This window comes from Bactrocera neohumeralis, chromosome 3, assembly GCF_024586455.1.
Source record: "Bactrocera neohumeralis isolate Rockhampton chromosome 3, APGP_CSIRO_Bneo_wtdbg2-racon-allhic-juicebox.fasta_v2, whole genome shotgun sequence".
NCBI classification, from domain to species: domain Eukaryota; kingdom Metazoa; phylum Arthropoda; class Insecta; order Diptera; family Tephritidae; genus Bactrocera; species Bactrocera neohumeralis.
The window spans coordinates 77,774,386-77,789,134 of NC_065920.1; the positions used below are offsets into that span (position 1 = coordinate 77,774,386).

At 39.1% G+C, this 14,749-nt stretch overlaps 1 protein-coding gene across 1 annotated transcript; it reads left to right on the top strand.

Annotated features, from left to right (window-relative positions):
- The first annotated feature begins 4,298 nt into the window (after positions 1–4,298).
- On the top strand, positions 4,299–12,887 carry LOC126752501 (insulin-like growth factor-binding protein complex acid labile subunit). The gene is made up of 4 exons (XM_050463342.1): positions 4,299–5,267; positions 11,716–12,324; positions 12,428–12,622; positions 12,688–12,887. Exons 1-4 carry the CDS (start codon positions 4,392–4,394, stop codon positions 12,748–12,750), a joined length of 1,743 nt encoding a protein of 580 aa, XP_050319299.1. The 5' UTR covers positions 4,299–4,391; the 3' UTR covers positions 12,751–12,887.
- Positions 12,888–14,749: the final 1,862 nt, after the last annotated feature.

Below are 14,749 nucleotides of genomic sequence, written 5' to 3' on the forward strand. Positions count from 1 at the left end.
TTTCAGCTTGAATAAGATTAGGATTTAATTAGGTGAATAAACGAATCACGGAAAGGCAAGAGAAATTAAATCTGATAGAGCAAGCAACGGCCAACTATCCACTTTGTCTCCATTTCATTTGAGATAATTAAAAAGCATTTTCGACAAACAATCAGCGCCAGCAGCAGGACGAGCGCCAGCAGGAGTACGAATGCCGGCTGAGTTTCGCTGCAGGCACAAGCGACAGCAGCAACTGTTGCGCAGATCTTCCGCAACTCTTCCTGGCGCAGCCACACTAAACGCTTTCCACTGCGATTGCAGAGCGAGCTGGTAATTCTATTGAAATGACATTTGTACAAATGCAACAGTGGCAAAAATACTAATGCAATTAAGACATAACGGACGAGTGACGAAAGCGAAAGAAGGCGAGTGATGCGCTGGAAACGAGCGTCTTTTGTCGTTGCTTGATTTCGTGTTGCAAAAATGGCATGCAACCGCGTAGCGCTAACAGCTGTTGTTGTACAAGTAACTGTGCATGTATGTATGCGTACGCGCTGCTGTTCATTTGTTAGTCGGCGTGTTTAACAATGCCGTTGCAATCGTTTTCGGTGATGCGGCAGCAACATCATTTGGCGGCGAGCCAGTAAATGTGCAACCAGTGAAAGGAAAAAGACTGCAAACTGTTGACGACTCTATCACTTAAGATTTAAATGTACAGTTTGTACTGGCGCTGCCGAAAAGCATACAATGTTTACATTGGCTATCAACACAACTGCGCCTAGAAGTGTGCTTTGCTATTTTTATTGCAGCAAATTCAATTATGTTGCAAGCACTCTCTTCTATAGAAGTTAGATCGTGCTTTTTAGAGTTCGCTGCTGAGCCTGTCGGCGGTGGTATTCTTAAGTTGTTACAGCAATGACTGCAATTATCTTTTTTAAAGCAGTGGAGCAGCTTATACTGATTGGGTTCTTACTAAATGCTGAAGGCACATGGCCATCAATCGAAATTTCCTTGAAGGGTCCTTGACATAAAAATTTTCTCTGTGGTTGTATATGGTTGTATATATCCCTTAGATTTTAAAATCTTGTTCTGAAGTTGTGCAGGCGTTTTTTTCTTCTCAAGACACAGCTCATTTATCGCCTATAGAATATAGGTGTCATACAAACAGAACGATGAAAATATATATATGAAAAACTTCTTCGCTTAGCGATTATTCGCAAAGTCTGTGATGTAATCTACCAAGAAATTGTTTTGATCGCATCACTTTAGCGCATAGCTGCCATACAAACTTTACGATGGGATTTAAGTGCTTAATTGGAAAACTTTTTCAGTTGATGAGATATCTTCAAAAAATTTGGCATGGATTATTCTCTAAGGCCATGGTGTTATCTCCCAAGAAAAAAATCAGATCGGATCACTGTAGCATATAACTGTCATACAAACTGATCAATCAATGTTGTTCTAAGGAATATATTTTCTTTTTGAAGAGTATGATATTCATGTTGACAAAGTCGATAATTTGATGTTAATCTACATTATTGAGGATTTATCAATATAAAAGTTTTCAGGACTAACAAAACAATACGTTATCTGTATGAGAGATAAACATGATATGAAAGCTCAGAGGCTTAGTGGACAATATACCACCTACTCTTCCCCAATTTCCGTATATAATATATAATAATAATAAAATTTTAACCAAATTTTAAAATATCACTTAAATCACATTTGCAATGCGGTTATAAAAATGTCATCAAGTAAGCAACAGCAAAGCACCAAGAAACTGCTGGCCTGCATCCAAAATGATTTCCACCAAAGCCTTTGAGTTCCATTGATTCAAAAAGACTTGCCGCATTATGAATATTTGCTCATGCAATGCTAAATGCAAGTTTATTAATTTTTTCTTGGTATTGGAGAGCAGCCAACAAGTGACGAGCGAGCGTTTTGTAGGTTATTAAACAAGGCACGGCATTCGCGCTGAAAAGTGTGTTGACAACAGTCAAAAGTCAGCTAGGCAGCCAGTCAGGCAGTCTGTCAGTCAAGCAGCCAGTTAGCGTGTGACTGAACGAGGCTTAAAGCCATGGCAATTTTGTTGCCAGTAATGTTAATTTCAATTACTTCAGCTTTGATTCGGCGCACACCCGTTCGCCTGCCCCCCAAGGGTAGGCTACGTAATCCGTGTGGAATATAGTGAGCTCATTTCATTCAAATTATGTATATTTCATGTGACATTTGACTTTACTTTTCACACTGCACTTCACTTGCATTGGCATACATTCTATTTGTTTAGGTACGAGTGCATGTGTGCGTGTGTTGGTGTATATGTGTGTCGAACATAACAGAGGTAACTGTGCGCTCTGGCGTATGAGTAACGTATTTATGCATTGCTTAACTTTTAATATGTACGTGTATTAGTGTGTGTGTGTATGTGAGTGCACGTTAGTGCAAACTTGCGATTGTAAAAATAATAAAGCGCATACATAGAAGTGCACAGTTGCCTGTGAGCTCGCTCACTTTTATAAGCAGGTCATAGGTTGCGCAAGTTGTGATTAAATATGAAGAGATTGTGGGTTATTTGTTGGCAATGGCATTTTTTAAATTTAATATTTTAAATTTAATTATGAACTGTAAATATATGTTGAAGTATAGTTCTGAATTTTCTTAGTGCGCCGTGTGCAATGTTTGAGGTTTAATTTAATGTTTTCAACGCCTTGTGTTTGTTGTGTTGTTAGCACACAAATTTCGGAATGTGTTAATAATTATTAGAAATATTTTCATTCCTCGTATTCAATTAATTTAAATAAGAAAAAACGAAAATTTCGACAACACTCAAACTATAATACGCAATTTTCATAATATTGATTCCGATTGTTCAGTTTGTATTGCACCTATATGTTTTAGTGACTCGATACGAATAATTTCTTCGAAGATTGCATCATTTTCTTAGGCAATAATTCTGATCAGATTTAGTGCTGATATCTCCTCAAAAGAAAAAGTTTTCATACAAGCACTTGAATCCGATCGTTTAGCTTGTATGGCAGTCTTATGATATCATTATTCTATCTGTACAATTTATTCGAAAATTGCACCGTAGCCTTCGACAATGACCCCTATTCAATTTCTTGAAAATATCTTTTCAAATGACAAAATTTTCCGTACCAGCCCCTTATTGGGGTTCAATTTGTATAGGGGGTAATGATATAATGAGCCGAGATCGGCGACTCCGACAAATGAACAGCTTATTGACAAGAAAGAAGGAAAAATCGGGTATGCAATGGATATCTCATAAGCTGAGGGACTAATTTGCATATACATACATAGTAGATGAACGGACGGACAGTATAACAGACAGATGAAAAGTAAAGGTGCCCCTCTTCTGCAGTGATATTGGCTTTCTCTGTTAATGAAACCTTACAAAGCAAATTCTCAACATAATATAATGTCTGTATAGTGACCTTTTGTTGAAGAAAGTATCAAAAATTAACAAAAAAGAGGTGCTTAAATTTGAATTTTACCCAAAATTTTGGTCGTTTTGGGCCTGTCAGACTATATTATAATATAGTGAAGAGCACATGAATTGTTCTCAATCTGAAACCTTTAACTATCTTCTATTAACTATTTAAACTCTACAGACACAGTTATCACAGTTGCCTTGAAAATATGCTCTATCTCTATTAATGACGTTACGTCTTTCATACTTTAAGAAGAAAAAATAAATATATTGCGCTTCATATCGTCACCTAAAATACAAAATAATGTAACATCAATTTTATAAGTTGACAGGCGAAGGAAAAACTATTTAATAGAAACCACTCATATTGAAACAAAATTTGAGTTTTGGTTATAAAATGGTTATATATGGGTTATAGCTAACAGCGGATGCTGTAGTGAATCGTAAGCAATAAAAAACTCAGTTTCGACTTTTTGATGATACGTTGTTTTCCATTTCGGCGACGATATATACTTTCACCATCATAATTTTCAGCCACCCCTCCTCTCTTGCAGCAATAAATTGTAAAATGTTCAGCGAATAACTTGAGGTGAAATTTCCATTGCAGTTGACTTAGAGTAAATCAAACGCCTGACCCTGTTGCTGCTGCGAGGCACGTAAAAACACATGTTTACACTTATTTTTATATAAACAGCTTTATCAGCGATCGTGCGCGCAGATCTTATCAAGTGTTGTGACTAGATATCACTGGGAGCTGTAAGCAGCCAAGTAGCGCGTCCACAGATTTGTTTTATTTAGCATAAATTCAGAAGTTGTCAGATAACCGTTATATTGCTTTGTTTGTCTCATTTATCGCACAGCAGCTAGCGCCGTGAATTTTGTGCACTCTGCTGCTAGTTTCAATCTGGCTGCGAACGAATTAGCATAAAGTAATCAAAGCGCACTTAAAAAGTCACAACAAATGGCCTATAACAGCTGGCCTCGGGTACTGTTTGTATACTTGCTGCTCCTGCTGCATTATCGGCAGTATGCTGCCACGCCCAATCGGCGCATCATCTACAAGTTCACCGATTGTAATGCCGAACAACTGCAGCATTTGCCCAAACTCGCGGCGGTCTACGAGTTGTCCGCTGTGACGTGCAACATCTCAACGCTACCAAATGCATACTTCACGCGCTTCACCTCACTCACCGCGCTGGAAGTGCGTGAGAGTGGCCTGGCGAAAATTGGCGCCTACGCGCTCAATGGACTGGAACAGCTGCAGTGGTTGGCGCTGCCCTGGAACTACATCACCGACGTCAAGCCATGGTCTCAGGCGCCACTAAAGGCGCTGCACACGCTCGATTTGGAGGGGAACGCTGTGAAAACGCTCAGCGCCGAAAGTTTCGTGAGCTATCCAAATCTACATTATTTAAGCCTGGCCCATAACATGCTCGAGCGCATCAGCGGTGACGCATTTACGCATTTGCCACATTTGAAGCATTTGAATTTGGCACACAATCGTCTCGGCGTGATTGAGTCGCTATATTTTCGTGGCATGCAACATTTGGCCCATTTATCACTGCAACATAATGCGATTGAGCGCGTGGCTGCCGACAGCTTTGCAACGAATGCACATCTGCGTTCGCTGCGCTTAGATGTCAATAAGCTGCGGGATTTGGAATTGCTACGCAGCAATGCTCTTACACGTTTACTGCATTTGAATGTGTCGCACAATCGCATCGAAGCCGTTGATGCCTTCGCGACTGGAGAGTGGGCGTTGATGGATTTGGATCTTAGTGCGAATCGGCTGGTGGAAGTGAAGGCGAATACGTTCGATGGCCTGGCCGCGCTAACGGTGAGTTGAATGAATCAAAAACGTGCAAGCTTGATTAAAGAAGGAAGGAAGAGCTAGAATTTTCCTTCCAATATATTTTATAGGATTGATATTACTTCGTAAACTTTTCTGAATTTCTAAACTAAAATCTCAGATTTGGGGGGTTGCTTGTCCCCCAAAAACCTCTCGTGGCTGTGCAACTGACCACTTGTTCAGATTTGCATAATATAAAGATCTCTGCTAAAAGATATTATCCACACAATGACTTTCGGTCTGAAAACAAATGAAAAACGGACAAAATCGCCTTTTTTGTTTTTTTTTTAATTACACAAAATTGTGATAATTTTTGAACTGCCATAATTCGCTTTTCGGTCAAGTCAAAGAACTGGTAAATTGTTGCATAGACACAAACCAGGCATAAAAAGCTTGATAGTAATCTCAGCACTTGTTTCCCTGTAACTAGCAAGCAAACCAGATAATATATTTAGTTTCGAAAAAATGCGTTTAAAGAGAAAAGAGAAACGGAGCTAATGGGCATAACCTATCGAAATATTTGTACACACATATTGGTTAGTCGAAAAAGTCTTTCGAATTTTGTCGATAGATGTGGTTGCAGTTGTATATCTCCAATGTTACCAATCATATTGTGCCACCCCATATAGTGGTGGAAAGCTGAGAAAAACTTAAATTCGGGGAAGTTGAACAAAAGTTACAGCTGTTTAAAAATGAGAGAAAATAATTTGTTTTGAAATTTTTGTGTAAAAAAGGAAAGAATACCTCGCAAGGTACCAATGAAATTTGTGAAGTTTACGGAGACTATACTCTATTCGTCTTCTTCGCTTCGTCTCCCATCAGGACAAGAGAAGCCTGTAATATTTAGATGTCGCAGTTTTTCGCCACGAAACCAGAAAAGTTTCACACCTCTAGAGGAGAAATTGCAAAAAGAGGTCGACCAAAATGGTACATATTTGGTTCATTAAAGTTTATTATAAATGTAAAAAAATAAGTTGAGGTTTGATTAGAAATACGAAAATACTTTTTCGACTACCCGGTATTTTTTTAACATTCCGCCCTGTGCCGCCTTAGATGGTTTATATAGAAATTAGCGACTTTTATCTGAAAGACCTATTCACTCTATTTTTGATAACAAATTAAACTAGAATTAAAGTTACCGTTATGAAATATAAGTATGTGATTTGAAATATCACAGTCATTTCATTGAAAGCTTTTCTCTTTCACTATTCCATTTCTTGTTTATACAGAGTTTCAAGCCAAGAGTTGTACGCCTCAAAAAATGTATTTACATTGTATAATTACAAATTAATAGTAATCATTACTATAATTTTTATTCCTTAATGGGTTAAGTATTCTTTTGTTTGCGGAAATAATTGCCGTTAAGCGAGCTGAATTTAAATATTCATTCAATGTGCAATAAAGCGAGTATTTTCTTTGTTTAAAAGCAAGTATGTGAATGTATTAGTATGTGTTAGCTTCTGTGTGCCCACTTTGAAAATCGGTGGGAACAGGCCACCATACAAACTCACACGCACTGTCACTATTGTTTCGCCATGTATGCACACACATAAGCCGTTTCCCCACCTGAGTGACAGTCGTTCAAGTATTTAGACATTTTACTGTTTTACAGGGTGCTTCTGTGGCAATTAAGCAGAGTAGCTGAGTTAATTATTCAGATTTGTTTTTAATAGATTTTGATAATTTTTGTTACTTAAAACACATAAAGACAAACAGAATGGAACCGAGTTGGATTTTCTTTGACTCCTTTTTGATGACCATCTTCTTTGCTACAACAGACTACAAGATCATACTGTCGTAATTGTAGGACTTCTTACTAGACTCTGTATAAAAATGGACCGGCATTCTTAGCTGTCCAAGTGAGATCCTTGTTAGAATCGACCTTTTCACCTGACATAACCTAATGAAAGGCGCCTTCAAATAGACTCTAGCCCAAACAAGCATGCCGACGCGTCCGCTGCGAAGACCTTTAGTGCCTTCAGCGATTGTGTTTTTTTCGGTTTCGGCTCATTTTAGGGGTGCCAATTGGACAATTGCGATATCAAATATATAGCATCCATTTTGAGAACTTTACTCGGAGTTTTTTTGGCTAAAAATGCTTATCTTTTGATGCGAGTCTTCCATTGACACGCTTCATACCCCTCTACCTTTGGCCGAAGATGTGTTGAGTCGAGCCAAAAGATATGTTGACATCCTCTGAAGTTATCATCATTGACGTGGGGGATGGAATACTCGCATCAGGCAAGTTTTTGATGACATGTAAAGATTAAACTACGGAAATGGTTATACCAATTTAGGGAAAATTTTGTATCGATTCGATTTGATCGCGCAAATTAAATGGATTAGTCCGTGTCAATTTTGATCACATGATATACACACCCTTTATATGCTTAACCAATTTATGTACACATTATTGCGCATTATGACGTGCCGATTATAAATCTAGCAGCATACATACAAACACACATATGTAAACTCAACCATTTGTTTACAAGTGTATTTGTAACTACAAATTTGTTAGTGTGTTGCATATATTTTATTCACGTGTGTCTGCTATATCTACCAGCAAACATATTTACTTTGAGGCTTCGTTGTGTGTGTGTGTCAAGCAATTAATCGCCTTTATTTATATGTCAACGCACAACTATAATAAAGTACATATTTGCATGGTTGAGTCAATAAGCTTTTGTTGCTGTTGTTGCTGTTGAGGTTGTGTGGTGCTAAAGCTGCTGGTTATGTTATTCATACATGCGTTGTTGTTATTGCTGTTTTTTATGGAATTTTATTGCGAATGTTTATTGGATTTCATTTAATTTCATATCAATTATTTACCGATTTGCCAGCAAGCATGCTTATTTGATTATTCTATAATTTGTTATGCAACAGGAATTGTGGACGGCGACCAGCTTAATGATTGTGTGAGGATTCGTTGATAAGTGTACATGTTTTATGTTTTTTTTTCTTTTTATTTAATGAGAAGATGATATTTAAAATGACGTGCAACAAAAGATCCTCATAGCCAAGAACTAGACATACATATGTATGTATGTAATGTAGTCAACAGGTCGAAATAACTGTTTTTAAAATCGTCGGAGACCCTACAAAGTATATATATAAATGATCAGTATGTCGAGCTGAGTCGATTTAGCCATGTCCGTCTGTCTGTCCGTCCGTCTGTCTGTCTGTATATATACGAACTAGTCCCTCAGTTTTTAAGATATCGTTTTGAAATTTTGCAAACGTCATTTTCTCTTCAAGAAGCTGCTCATTTGTCGGAACGGCCGATATCGGACCACTATAACATATAAGTAGCTGCCATACAAACTGAACGATCGGAATCAAATGCTTGTATGGAAAACTTTCACATTTCACAAATTATATTCACGAAATTTGGTATATGTTATTTTCTAAGGAAACAATGTATTCTCCGAAGAAATTGTTCAGATCGGTTAACTATAGCATATAGCTTCCATACAAACTGAACACATATGTAGTTACTAACAGAAATGCACCAGTGAAGGGTATTTAGCTTCGGTGCAACCGAAGTTAACGTTTTTTCTTGTTTTTTTTTTATTATTATCTCAAATTATCCGATTTTCAATTACTCATTCGAGCACTTCGACTGCTAACTGCCGAATGACATGCGTGCTATTTTGCGCCAAGGTCTGAATAGAAGCGGAATTGTTCGCATAGACTTTAGAATTTACATATGTACATAATAAAATTATCTGCTCACCGAAGTGTTCTTTCAATTAATCTACTAATTTACGCGATGTGTGGGAAGCGGCCCTGTCTTGTTGAAACCAAATGTCGCCGAGATCACGAGCTTCAGGCATCAAATGGTCGCCATTGACGATTACGTTTTCACCGGCATAACTTTTGAACCGATATTGATATGATTGCCCTCAACACCCGCGCCGTTAGTTCTGCTTTCTCCAGGCTAGATAAAGGAGCAAAAAAATGGATCTAGCAGGGAACGAGGGCAAGACAACATATGTATCTCCTGTCATCAAAAAAACAGTCGTATACCCGCGACTAGGCTCCCACGTCACTGTTGACAGTCATAAATTATAGATAATTTCGTCTATCTTGAAACCAGCATTAACAACAACAAGGAAGTCAGGAACAACAACCAAACCCTTATAGGTCACTTACTATTGCCGTCTATATGGTGCAGAGGCATGGACGATGACAATGTCGACGTTGCGAGTTTTCGAGAGAAAAGTTCTGCGTATGATTTACGGTCCTTTGCGCATTGGCTACGGCGAATATCGCATTCGATACTGTATAAGATATACGACGACATTGACACAGTTCAGCGAATTTAAAAACAGCGGCTACGAATGGACGAAAACACTCCAGCTCTGAAAGTATTCGACGCAGTACCCGCCGGGGGAAGCAGAGGAAGAGGAAGACCTCCACTCCGTTGGAAGGACCAAGTGGAGAAGGACCTGGCTTAGTTTGGAAAAGAAGAACTGACAGGCGCGCTGTTGTTGCTCGGCTATAATCGCGTAAGCCGTGTTTGCGACAGTAATAAATAATAATAAATGGACCGATGATTCCATAGGCTTACGAATAACACCACCCCGTTGTTTTTTTGAGATGAAATGGCAGCTCTTGAATATCTTCAGGTTGCTCTTCATCCCAAGTCGTTCCATACCTGAATCTGAGTTGCTGCGAACGGCGCCGAATTGACTCTCCACTGTCTTCGTGTACACTCTCAGCTGCGGGTGCTATATTTTCAGCATTGTGTGCTGGACCGTAGTCTATTCGATCGAATATTATCAAATAATGAATGCTGGGTCTCAAGTTAGATGATGGTGTTGCGCACAGTAAGCCGATTATCTTCACCATAATTTTAGCAAAGCGTGAAAAATATTTTTTACAAAACGTGAATTTTCGTAATAAAGTTGAACGATTTGTAAACTTTGTGTAGGCATGACTCTTACCATGATGAAATGCCAAACAGTACTGAACAAAAATAATATCATAGGTTGACCAGACTAACGCGTGATATGTAAAAAAAAGCCATTGAAAAGGGTACTTCTACTTGGATCTCACTTTATTTTTATGTCACCCGAAATTAGAGATTTCAGCGAAGGAAAAAGCTGCCGACTTTTATAGAAAAACACATAGCTTGAGATAATTTGATTTCAGTGAAAAGAAAAAAAAAAAAAAGCATATACATATTTTGAGTTAAGGATTTTCGTTTAAATTCTACAATTTGGCCAAAATAAGGTGATAAATTCTTTTTATGGGTTTTTACCATATAGGTAAGTTTGCACCAAAAAAACGTATCTTCATATTGACCAAAAACTGAGTTTTTTGAATTTTTAACATACATTTTGAGGTTATATGAGAAAAATGCTTATAACAAAATTGTAGATACTTTCAATACCTACAACTTTGCCATGTAATTTATTTCCTTTATAAATCGTAATAAACCGTTTTAAGCTCTTAGAAATTCAACTACATCTCTCCCCTTTCTCTTCATGACCTCAAAGCGCCCCAGATTATTTTTTTTTTGCTTCTTTTCTAATAAAATTCTTTCTACTATGATATTTGTTTGCTTTCAAAAATTATCTAATTTATCTATCCAATTAAATACAGAGTACTTCAAAATTAACTCAATATTTACATATATTTGCCGCCTTTTTAATTAATCCTCGAAGCTTTCAATATTTTTGAAATTTTCTTCAATAATGAAAACACGTTGCTCTATCGTGTAACTCTCCATTTTTACTAAGCTTAAATTGTCAGCTGTCGATTTGTTTTTTTTTTTGTTTTTTGAGGGTTGTCAACACTTTACTACATAAATGGCGGCAAATTTAAATCTGACAGACACCTTGCAATTATTTTCGATCTTGCATTCACTTTGGCGCACCCTGTATTTAATTCCAAGTTTGCTTAATTTTATGACATCCTTTTATAAAATTGACTGGACGACACTTAACTTAAATAAAAAAGTCCAGTTAAGACTTATTGGAATTAATAAACTTAATCCATCAACGTGGAATCCATTACAATGTCTTTAGTAAAATACAAAAATGCCAAAAAAAAACGCTAGCACTCCCGTTTCAAGCTTACAACTCATCCTTCGGGAAATTTCCTTCAAAGCCGCACTAACAAAGTGCTCCTTAAGAACTCAACTCAAACTCCGACTGTCGAAAGCATGCACACTTGCATTCGTGCATTGCGGCGCGTGTCAACAGCAGACATGTTTCTGATGCGCGCTACGGCATTAAGCTGTCATCCATTTCCTGTTGATCTCTACGACTGCATTTAATTGCACGGCACAAAAACAAACACTCCAAGTAAATCTTCTTGCACTTGAGCTGTCCTCCTGTCAGCGCTGCAAGTTAAAACACTCATTTCCAAAAAACTTACCGCGCTTTGGCCACTCATACTCTCTACTCTATGTTTTTTTCTTCCGCAGCATCTCAACCTCAGCGCCAACGCCTTGCATATGCTTGCCGCGTCCTGTCTGGACAAGCTCATCAATCTGGAGACGATCGACCTGTCCGCCAACAATTTGACGCAACTACCCATGGGACTCTTCGATGCGCCCACCCAACTGCAGCGCGTCAATTTGTCACGTAATGCCCTGCCGACCATCCATGCCGAACTCTTCGCGCAGCTGCCCTATCTGCGTGCGTTGGACATGTCAGGGAATCAATTGTCATCCGGCGCATTCATCGCTCATCTCTCGCCGCTGTTGCCGCACTCGGCACTTACGCTGGATTTAAGTGAGAATCACTTAACGCAACTTGATGGCGACGTCATGACGGCGTTGCAAGTCTGTGGTGCGAGCGTTGATTTGTCCGCCAACCGCTGGCATTGCCAGTGGCTCATTGTTGAGCTGGTGCGCGCTCCAGCGCACGTACACTTCGGACGCAACTATTCGTTGGCGTCGTCGTGGAGTGCAGCGCTGCTCAACGTGAGTGGCATTGATTGCTATGATGCGGAGCGTCATCGCAGTCTTGTGGTGCTGGACGCCGGGCGTTTGTGGGAGCGCCGCCATGTCGGGGGTGATGTTGATTGCACGGTAGGTGCCATAAAAATGCTAATTGGCCTCGCGCGTTGATGTGATTTGCATACACACAACACAAACACACACAAAAAGAGTTTTGATTTGTGCTTCATTGCAGACGTTCGTTGATCCTGTTATGCCAACACCACCGCCGCTGGTTTGGCCGCGTGTGCGCGTGGACCGCTTCGACTCACGCTCCATTATCATTTGGATGTTGATTGCCATTGGCTTAGCGTTCACCGGGCTGCGTATAGCGCGTCAGTTGATCGACAGACGAGAGCAAGCCAAGCGTGTGAAGAAATTACTCGAGATGGTAATCGATTACATATGAAGTACTTATTCTTACCGTTAACGAAATTTATTTACATATTTTTGCAGAAGACACAGGAGCTGACGCGACTCACGGCGAAAAATGTGGAAAGATTCAATGAGCGAACTTAAGAACTATACTAGTCTCTCGGAAGGACGAAGGAATACTAGCGAGATGGTTAAACTAAGTGTATTACATAAATAAAATAGCTTTAAGTAATAAACATCCGGAAACTTTTTCAAAAGCAATGCGGTTGGGAATAAAGTAATTTCTTCGACTTCTAAAATGGGAGCATCAGTGATATAAAAATAAATATTCTAAAGAAAGCCAAAGTTTTTAAAAATATTATCAAGAATTTGACAAGCTGCATCATAAATGAAACCAACTGTCAAAGTAGCATACAAGGTGACTGTACTTCGGACCGTGCGCGCATCGACTGGATTCGGGAGAGACCGGTCTTAACTAACGAACGAGCGGCTGGTCAGTTGTCCCCGAGCACCTGAGGAGTCAGGACAAACATTTTCCCGCGACGGTTTCTGCAAGTGGTGCCAGCCGAAAATGCAGCATTAGTTAGAGAAGAGGTACGCGATTAAATTCTGTGTGAAACATGGTAAATCTGCGACAGAGATGTTTGATACGATCAAGCAGGCTTACCCAGATGTTGCTTTAGCAAGAAAAGATGTGTTTCGGTGGCACCAGGCCTTTTCGGGGACTTGGAACAGGTCGCTGATGAATGAGAAAATCCAAAGTGACAAGGATGCTCACTGTCTTTTTTGGCAATTTCCACCATTTTTGTTTCTCCTAGACAAACCGTCAACGCCAAGTTTTACGTGGAAGTCCTCAAGAGACCCAAACGAAGGGTCAATTAGATCTGACAAGACATCGCAGTCGATTGGAAGTTGCACCACGACACTTTTTTGTTTCCTTGCCTGAAAAGGCCGATGAAAAGCAAGCAATTTGAGACGACAGAGGGGATTCAAAGCACCTTCCGTGACGCCTACCATGCTTGGAAATCGCGCTGGCAGCGCTGCATCGACGTAAAAGGAGCCTATTTTGAAAGTTTTTAAAGAATTGTAACGATTGGTTTAATAATTTTTTTTTTTTAATCGACTCAGTCCTACTTGTATTACTTTCCGCACAAACTCTGTATTTTTCCAAAAACGAACTCCAAAAAGATGGATGGACAAAATCGTCATAATCTATATTTATATCATTATTGATCCAGGCATCATAATGCAAACAAATATATATCTGACAGAAAGTTCCGAAATTTTGGGAAAGCCTTAATATTTTCAGCAGAGCAAAGAATGATGTGACAAAAGACAAGCTGATGCCACAAAAATCTTCCAAAACAGCAATAAACAAAGCAGAAGGATTTTCACAATATAATATTCAGGTCTAGTTCAAAGAAGTTTTCAAATGTCACAAGAAGCAAGTCATTAAGCTTTGAATTGTAACATCAGGAGAAGGCGAACCGGATTGCCCAATTGATGACAATGGAATAGATATTCTATCGCACAACTATAAAAATCTTCGTATAGCAATGAAAAACAGCAAAGCGGCTCAGGCCGATGGATACTCTCAAGTTATATGCATCAGCTTCTTTACAAGATATGGACGGATGAATAAGTACTCAATTCTTGGAATCTAAGTGTGCTCTGCATAGTCCACAAAAATGGATATCCCACAACCTGCGGCAATTACCGTAGGATTAGCCTTCTTAATACTGCATACAAGGTCCTATCGAGCGTACTTTGTAAGAGGCTGAAGCCCACAGTCAACAAACTGATTGGACTCCATCACTGTGAATTTCGACCTAGAGAATACATTATTGACCAGATATTCACCAGCCTCCAAATCTTGGAAAGGACTCGTGAAAAGAAAATCAACACAAATCGTCGATTTCAAAGCCGCCTTCGACAGCAGGAAGGGGACCTGTTTCTATTCTCCAAAGGCAGAACTTGACATCTTCACAATACTAATACGGCTGTTTACACTGATGCTGAACTACTCCAAAGCTCCATCAGAATCGGGAAGGACCTCTCCTAACCGTTCGATACCAAACGAGGTTTCAGACAGGGCGAATCTCTATCGTGTGACTTTTTCAATATATTACTGGAAAAAAATACA

Excerpts from the sequence above, each read along its gene's own strand:
- LOC126752501 (XM_050463342.1), top strand. The coding sequence starts at position 4,392 with ATGGCCTATAACAGCTGGCCTCGGGTACTGTTTGTATACTTGCTGCTC. Across the intron at positions 12,325-12,427 it reads GGGGTGATGTTGATTGCACG|ACGTTCGTTGATCCTGTTAT; the intron begins GTAGGTGCCATA and ends GCTTCATTGCAG. Across the intron at positions 12,623-12,687 it reads TGAAGAAATTACTCGAGATG|AAGACACAGGAGCTGACGCG; the intron begins GTAATCGATTAC and ends ATATTTTTGCAG.